The 8938-nt window shown below is 47.8% G+C and overlaps 1 protein-coding gene across 2 annotated transcripts in view; it reads left to right on the forward strand.

Annotated features, from left to right (window-relative positions):
* The first annotated feature begins 286 nt into the window (after nt 1-286).
* Nucleotides 287-8938, forward strand: part of LOC108625178 (uncharacterized) — a 16745-nt gene continuing 8093 nt past the window's right edge. Inside the window, exons 1-2 of one of the 2 annotated variants that reach the window (XM_018024964.2) lie at nt 287-387; nt 5753-6443. In XM_018024964.2, the coding sequence (XP_017880453.1) occupies nt 6282-6443 (162 nt within the window). In that variant the 5' untranslated portion in view covers nt 287-387; nt 5753-6281. Of the gene's footprint in view, nt 388-4069; nt 5057-5752; nt 6444-8938 lie in introns of those variants that run through there. The other variant, XM_026813687.1, reaches the window with a different exon arrangement.

Genomic DNA, 8938 nt, shown 5'->3' on the forward strand with positions numbered 1-8938 from the left:
CCCTTTCTTCTGCTTCTCTTTATACCCTCGGAAAGAGAAACTGGTGGAACGAAGGCGAGGAGAAACGTGCACTCTGAGACGGCAAGAAATCAACTGAAAAGCGCTCGAGGGAGGGTAGTCCACTTGTTCTGGTGGGGATACGATTTTCCCTGCTCCAGAGTGATCAGACTGCTACGAGAGAACAAGTGGAGGAGAGAAACGCGTAGGAGGGAGGCTTCGACAACCGGCGTGGTGGGGCACGCGATGGGAAGAGGGGGTGCTCGTGCCGCGCGATAACCAACGTCGAGGTGCAAACCAGCCGCGAATTCGAAAGGCGGCCAGTCGGGCCAGTTGCTGTTCGCGCGTCGTCAGCATCGCGTCGCGAGTACGCCGTATCGAGATATCAAGGTAAAGACTATCTCGTGTACGCATCATCGTCGCCGTTCCTCGCGTGCCTCAGTCACTCCGTAGCCTTTCCCTCGAACGATTCTACGTGATTGCCCAACGACCAAGTGTGATTCTCGATTACAATAAAAAAAAAAGAAAATCAAAAGTCTCTTTTGATACGAGAAAATAAACAAGCTTGGCAGGAGAGGCCAGTGAAAAATTCCGTGATCGTACAAAAGGTTACACAGACGTCGATCGCGCAGCGGGTTTCCTCTTCTCGGAGATCGTGAGAAGATCGCTTGCTTTGACCTTCTCTACGAGCGGCGACAATCGCCACCGCGGAACATCCTCGAAAGATCGTTGCATAACTCTGCCCCGTGACAGTCCAAGCCTAAACGATGACGTTAGAACTCGCGCGTCGTGGAACGGAGCCGGATTTTTCCGTGACTAACAGCGGGTGTGTCTGTCTTGTCTGCCACGGTCATGTAGAAACGAACTCGGTCAATGAGAGGCTTATCTCGTTTTGATCCGCGACCACCGGCGTCGTTTCGCGGAAACGTTGATCGCATCGATAAAGCGAAACTGCAGACAAATGAATCGGTATCGTAAAGGACATTGAATCTTCACCAGTTGTAAACTCATCGTTTCCCACGTGGAACGTACGTACCACGTAATCGCGCGCGTATTGCCCGCCCGCCCCGTTCCAAAGCTGGAATTCCATTTAATCGTCAATTAACGTGACCGCTCGGGTCTTCCACTCTTCTATCTTTTCTATAAGAACGTCCTACTTATCCGCGTTCCATCCATTAAGACTTCCCCCCGTTCGATCATTCCCTCGGTTCGGGACGAGTGATAAAAAGTGAGACAGATTCCACGACATTCGCAGTAAATGGGACAACGTGTTGTAATTGTTCGCGCCAGACGCGTCGACCGGCATGCAGCTGTCGAACCGCAGAGACGTACAGACAACATTTTTCTCTCGCAGCTGCAGCAACACTGCACGCTGCATGTTTCGCGTGTCGAACGGCTGACTATATGTATCGGTTTTCGATGCGCCTCATACGTTTTGTCGCGTTGTAACTGCACGCTCAACGCCTCTCCCACCGTGTTTACCCAATGCTCCGTTTCGTCGAGTACGGAAGAAATTTTACTCATTGCCAAACTCGGGGGCGAAACGCGTTCGCACGGAAAATTGGTTTGGTTCGTGCACTCGCGTAACAGTTCGTATAGAAGCATCATTTTCTAACAGGTTCACGAATAAAACTAACTTTACATTCCCTTCGCACATTTATTTGTATGAACTGTATTCAGTTTAGATAGAATCTGTTTCGCAATCCGGATGATCGGGAAGAAATTAAAATAGATCAATGCAAAAACAATAATAGTTTAGCCACTTATCAGAAAGTATTGCTCTGTGATAAAGACAAATCGATTTTTACGAATGAATTTGTGTTAATTCTGACGTGATTTCGATTGAAGATAACAATAGCAGTCACCTAACTCCAAACGATAATGAATCGGACTTCGATAAAGAGGTAACACTTCCTAGTGCGCTAGTCGATCCCAAGAAATGTTTCTCCCGCGAGCGAAGCACCGACCGTTCTCGATTAAATCGAACCAACCCCCGCGGATATATCGGAACGGGAGAGCCCTGATTGCGGGATTAACCGTTGTCCTAGCCGGCTAACGGGTAGAGTTCGACCTTCGAGATATCCGATCTTAATCCCTCGCGTAAGAAAGTCCCAACCCTCGAGCGAGCGAACGAAAGAGTGCTCTGGCTGTTCTTCTTCTCCTATCGTTTATCCTCTTATCGATACTTGGGAATTGCCATCGAATTACCGATTCGCAAAAGTCACCGATAACCGTAGAGCAGAGATAACAGATCGGAGTGAGAACTGATATTACGATGGTGAAAGTTGTTCCAAAGGGATACCCCTTAAGATCCTTCGTGTTCGGAATTCCAAGAATTTTATCACGCCAGTTACTCCCTATCGCAACGGGTATGATCCACATTAGTAGTTTTCGATTTTAGAAAGTCTAGAGCGGCGTACACCTTGCAGCACACCAGCTACGTATTCCGTGAAGTGTTTCGCGATCAGACAGTCGCGTGGGTGCGCGTCGCGTGTATCAGCACGCGCGCGACCCGAATGAGCGACAAACTGTTCGAATACACGGGACGAGCCACGGAATAGGAAGCGATTTACTCGTGCGTCTCGCGTGTCGTAAAACTGTACTTTCCGAATGGAACAGCGCGCATAGGCGTTCGGATCGTGTCCGGAATACTCTAGCGCGGATAAAACGAGTCTAGGCAAATAGTCCAAGACGTACGAGTATCCATTAACGAGAAGTAAAGCAGTCGGAGAGAAATGTTTAACCAGCCAACCGCGAAACTCGTGGCCGAGTCCGAATAATTTCGTTCGGGTGCATCCCTCCACGCATGCCAGCAATCACTTTGCCTTTCTTTCTCTCAGCCTCTCTACTCCGTGCTCGATCGCTACCATCGATTCATCCATCGACTCTCTCCTTTTCGTTCCTCTTTTCCCTTCGTTACGTGGACACTTTGCGTACGTTTGCTGCCGATTGGTCTCGCATACTCCCAACGTGTTTCATGTTTTCCGCTCGCGCACTGGCACTGCAGCGACCGTTCCTGTCTCGGCCTCGTCGCGGTTCGTTTGTTCGTTAGTTGTTCCAGCCGTGTCGTCCACGAGGCAACATGAGTGTTCGCCGGTGGCCAATTAATCGCTCACGCTCAGTCGCACTCGCGTTTAACGTGCGTTGATCGGTGCACCCGGGGAAAAAAAAAAACTCGAATTCCGAGCGAAAACACGACGGACAAAGAAGCGTATCGATCCGATGGGAAAACCGGTTTCCGCGATCGTTCCGTGTTTTTACGACGCGGTACCCTCGAATAGGCGAAACGAACGACCGGGGAAAAACTGTGGATTACCTGATTGCATTTACTCGAGACATCCGATAGTACCACACTGTCTTTTATTCTCAGAGTTTATAGGTACGGGAGAGTAAAGTAATTAAACGGGGAGAAATGAGAGCGTTTGTGTCTCGTAGGTAGCCTCAAAGGTTTCGCGACGACTAAATCAAATGGAAGATTGAATGTTCGCGGAGACTGTCTGACATCTTTTAATCGCATCCCGCATAAACATAATTACGTTTACTCCGTCGAGTGACAGTCAGACAGGCATAGTTAAGGAAGATCCAGTTTTGCCTCATAACGTGGTGTTAAAATCTTTTAATTGGTCGAAGTGACTGAACAGAATCGACTCGCGCTCGTTAATTTAATCAACAAGTCGGCTCGGCTTTTTGACAGCCCTGGCCGTGGACTGAGACACAGAGTAACAATGAAAGAAAGGACCGGAAGAAAATTAAGAGCGCCGCACGTACGAGTCGAGAGCAGCAGTCGAGCTTGCGGAAAAATTTTCCTTCGCCCTTTCGAATCGGAACCCGTCTTTCATTCGCGCCACGCTTTTCATGACCATTGAGAGAGATGCGCTATTTCCCCTCGTTGAACCCACGGCGTCCCGTTTTTCTCGCTCGGCGAATGGAAAATTAATTCATTAAAATCGTGAGCCGTATCTCGTCTAACAAAGTTTCGACCCTTCCGCAATGAATTACTGACAGTCGTCTCTCTCGGAATATTTTGTTGTGAAACCAACCATCGCGGTGAGAACAACTTGTGATTTTATTTACGATTTATGGTATTGACGGAAATTATATGGTGCTAGTAAACGCGCGAACACGAACCGATGCGATGTTGCGCTAGGTAAAGAACGCTCCCGGCCCGTTGGTTAAACACTGCAATATTTAATGGCGACCGCATTGTCGGACACGCGACGCTTGTTAAAAAGTCGACGACCGACCCGGTCCCTGAGAATGCCGCGAAATTGCTATTTAATGAACTGCCGTTTCAACGAGGACCCGGAGAAAGGTGATCCGGCTGCCACCTGAATAACGCGTGCATCTTTTTACGCTTCGTGCCACATTTCATTCGCGAACAAGAAATCGTTTGGAGACGACCAAGTATTGCTTCCATGAGATTTCGAGTGAACATCATCAACAGACAGATTTGCCATAGAACATTAAACGGTACAATTAGTATCGATTAAATCCATTCAACATCGAATAATATTATTCTAATTTAGGTCACTTAGAAAATACTCCTATTAATTTACGTAAAAGCACTCTTGTTTTACTGATTGAGACGTCAACTAAGCACAATCGCGGAAAAATATCCAATCCGACTAGAAATGATAGCGTTCAACTAGTTCTGCAGTCGTCATCCGATGTCACGACGGTTTGATCTATTACGCAATTCTCGAACCGTTATACGTTGTACCCATGCAAATTACGCTTGCGAATGAAGAAAGACTTTATATACTGTGATTCGGTTGAAAAAGCAGATAAACGCTTCAGAATGAAAGAAGGGTGATAGAATATTCTCCATTGGGAAACCGTGATGCTATTTGGCCTCGTTCTTCGGGGTGCTGTTAAGCAATCGGGATGTAACTGTAAGCAGGTTCGCGTTTCCCGAAGGGCAAATTGTTTAACTTGGAGCGGCGTGAGTGTGGAACGTACGTCGCATCGCGTCGGCCTGGCGCACACGCGTGTCGCGTGCTTTTCCAGCCGCGGAATCCCCGTTAGCGGAGAAGTTTGCGCGCCACATGTGCCCTCGAATGTACGTAAGCAACGCGAGAATGGCATCGCGCACACGTTTTCAGATGCAAATCACCTCGGTCGGATTCAATAAAAACTTCTACATACGCCGCGAATATATACGGCTCGAAATGTCAGAGAGGTCTCTGACGTTTCTTATATCCTCTTTTTCTACGGTTCTTCGAGTTGAGGAAGATCGATAGGCAAAAATTTGTTTACGAAACGAGGAATCTAGCCACGTTCTTTTTCGTTCGGAAATAACGACCGCGTAACCATGCGACACCACGGTCTCTGATAGCGGAGGAATGTAGGGAGACGTTTATAATTAGTCATGCGAGAGTATATAGCGTGCGGGCGTAGTTTAAACAGAGAGAAAGACATTGCACAGAGTCGTCGACGCAACGAGATCACGAGGATTTTCCATCGCGTAGTACGCCTCTGTGATTCATTCCGTGATATCGCGACAATAGTATGTCACGCTCCGTTCCTCTGAAAAAATCGGTCAAGCTTGGCACACTAAAAATACAGAGCAGATAAGAAGCATTCTCAGTTACACTTAAGGCGAACGTATCACCGACGTTCTAGATAAAGAAGAATGATATGTGTTAATCGAAAAAGAAAGAAATCAATTGACGATGAAAGAATTTAGATTCCGTTCGAGGACAGGCAGGGAGAAGAGTTGAGAGAATGTGATTTCATTTTTCTGTCCTTTCAACAGGAAATTCGGTCAACGTCGAACGGGAGACTAGAAATCCGTGGAAACTGGTCGTGATGCTGAACAGTATCGCACGGTGTCATGGGTGTAATTGGATGTTTCCGGTCGAGCGAAGGAAAATAATGACGAGGATCGTCTCACGACGGCTCGAATGACGATTTTTGGTGAAGCATCTTCGAAAATCGTACCGCGAGAGAAGTCATGATTCCAATGGCAACATGAATGACAGGATTACGTAGTGGTGCGTGTCGTGTCAAACCCGACACGCGACTTGTGCTAGACTTTATTCAAAAACGATATAAATTGTGTCTCTACGGAGAGATTTCATTTCACGAAGGGAGATTTTCGCGTGGTGTTACATATATCGGATTCATCGAAAATCCAAGTCGCAGACATGTCGAGGCGACGTACAGGTCGACTCGACGTAGAATCAGCTGACATCGACTAGTCGGTGTGAACGTGTCGAGAGAGAGAAAGAGGAGTGGTAACTAAAGAAGAAGAGGGTGGATCAAGAGCGTGACCGTGGCGCAAAATGGGAGCAGCGAAATTCATGTTGGGAAGCATTATCCTCGGACTCTTATGGAGTGGCTTGTTCAAGGGTGCCCTGACCAACTCGACGAACAGGTGCGACTATCCCCCGTGCTTCTGTGATCTTCATGGCAGACTGACCTGCGACTGCAAAGAAGAAGGAGAGGTATGTTTCCCTCGTAGACGTAGCTAAGAAACTGCTTTTCTTTAACGTTGACACGACTCGATCGTATCGTATGAGATATGGACCTGACGCGTTAAACTCGGAAGGAATAAAATAAAAAGGAAAAAAGTGAGCGTCATGTGAAAAGAATTCGTAGGGACGAACTGAGTTCACGCGGGCCGTTCTTAAATCTCGGCAAGCACCGTTCACCCTCCAAGAAGAAAGAAACTTCTTCTACGTTCGGTCTGGCGCGAAATAGCCTATTGCGTTTAACTCGGTTCCTTTCGTTTCGCCGATTTCATCTCGTATCCCTGGCCCAGGAGAGCCGTCCTCTTCGGGCCAATCGTCTTCTCGAATCTCCCTTACTATTTTTCTCCACCTTCACTCGAGATCTGTTCTCGAGAGACCAATCTTTCTCTCTCTCGCTCTTCTCCTTTCCGTGCCTTCTTCACCACGAATTCATTGAGAAACCGCGACCGGCCGTTTCTATCTCACGAGAAATCGCAGACAATGCGACACCAGGTTCCGACAGATCTCTCTTTGTATTCGCGCTTTATATTATTCCGTGGTTGATTCGAATTATCGAAGAGAAAGATAAAGACCTACGCGTGCGCGTGAAACACTTTTTTCTCTCTCCCAAAGTGGAAAACTTTAATGAATAGATAACACAGACAGTATTATCGCGTACGGAACCTTTCGGTTCCGTGCGGATTGGATCGTTGTTCCACAGCCGCGTCGATTTCAGTCGAGCCACCCCTCCGTGAAAGCATAGCGCCGCCCCGAGGAGAAATATAAAGCAGCCGCAACTAGGGGTTGTCAAAATAAAAACGGAAGACAAGGGAGAGAGGCTAATCTCGAAGCCGCGTAGGGGGTTCCTGCGTAAATTGCGAGGGCGTTGCGGCCGGCTCACGCAGAGCGAAACCTCCATAAATTAGAGCGTGTTTACGCAAATCGCGGGCCAGACATTGCTGGCAGGTAGGTAAGGTGCGTACCAGGCCGGAGTTCTGCCTTTCCGTTCCTTCCCCACATGTCTCGGTTGCCCTTCGTCCACGGCTTGCTCGGATATTTATTGCACCGATACCTATACCGGTCCCGCCCGAGGAAAAATGCTACGCATCGAGAAAAATGGCAACCGCTTTTGACGGATCGTAGCCACGTGAAGACCTTCTCCAGAGGAATCAAACCATACACATTCCTATCTCTCCTATTTATATAACTCTAACCGATCGACGATCATTTCATCTATTCATCCACATTAAAATGTGAACAACTAATAAAGATGAATACGTATCTAGATTGACATAGATCGTATTTTATCGATGCTACGTTCCAAGGTCCCGACACTAATCTGTTATTACACCTACGAATTTCGATACACAACGAAGTTTCGTTTATCAGCCGTCCTTGGAACTTAAAATCTTCCGGCGACGTGTCGCGATATTACGAGCTAGAGATAGTGCGCTCTTTGTCTCTGGAGGACAAGTCGGTACGTTTCTGAGCGACGCGGGATAGTTACGCCAGCGCGTAGCGTGTGCTCGTACAATGCCGTAAACCCGATCCGTAAAGCTCGTCCGTGACGAAATGACCGCGGAAAAAGCGAGCGCCCGATTACGTCGTGGAAACCAATCGGCGCCGCGAAAGAGTACCTACGCTTCAGACGTTTCCTCGTCGCCAAGACGCGACGCGACGTTGCGCGTTGCGGTTCTCTGGACGATAAAAAGGAATAGAGGGGAAATAAAGTGAACCGAGAGAACGATAAATTTTTCACGTAGCTCAACGAAATTCAAACGACATCCATGCCAAAACGTCGTCGACTATTTAGCTTCGTTCCGTCCGAATCAACCATGCATTACGTAACTATTGACTCTAGATAAATCGCAGGTCGTGATATGTACTAACAGACTGGTTTCTCGATTTGACACTGCGGATATTTTTTCTCATTGATTTGTTCATGCAAATAGACGGAAATTTACATTTGCCGCTGGTCCGGTAACAAATCCTTTCAACAAATTCGTAATACGTATCGTCGCGACCGCGAACTCGCGTAGGCGCCGCGTCGCGTGTCGCGTGCGCAGATAACGGAAGTGGTCGCTCGTGGGTCGGATAACTTAACAGATCGAATAACACCGGCTTCGAAGATCGCGCGGTTTGCTGTCGATTCTAGAAAATTGCTACCGTGTTGACTTCTAATGAAAAATACGATTGTCGGTGACAATCGCGATACATATTCAAAGATATTCGGATAAGCTGACTGGAGTTCAATAGGCGATGAGAGAATTCGAATCATTGAGTAATGAGTAAACCCGAGATACTTTCACGCGCTGTCTACCCAGTTGTCGGGAAAAGGGACGGAACGATGCTCACAGAAAGGTACAATACGTTCTCCGAACTCGTTTCAAGAAAACCTTAGCTAACAACGAAGATGAAGAAGCAGAAAGGGGGTTGGTGAACACCGAGAGTAGACGAGGGGCCGACGGTGGGGCAAGGGGGGGGGGGGG

This window comes from Ceratina calcarata, unplaced genomic scaffold, assembly GCF_001652005.2.
Source record: "Ceratina calcarata isolate Rehan_Ccalc_2016 unplaced genomic scaffold, ASM165200v1 scaffold35, whole genome shotgun sequence".
Taxonomy (NCBI): Eukaryota; Metazoa; Arthropoda; class Insecta; order Hymenoptera; family Apidae; genus Ceratina; species Ceratina calcarata.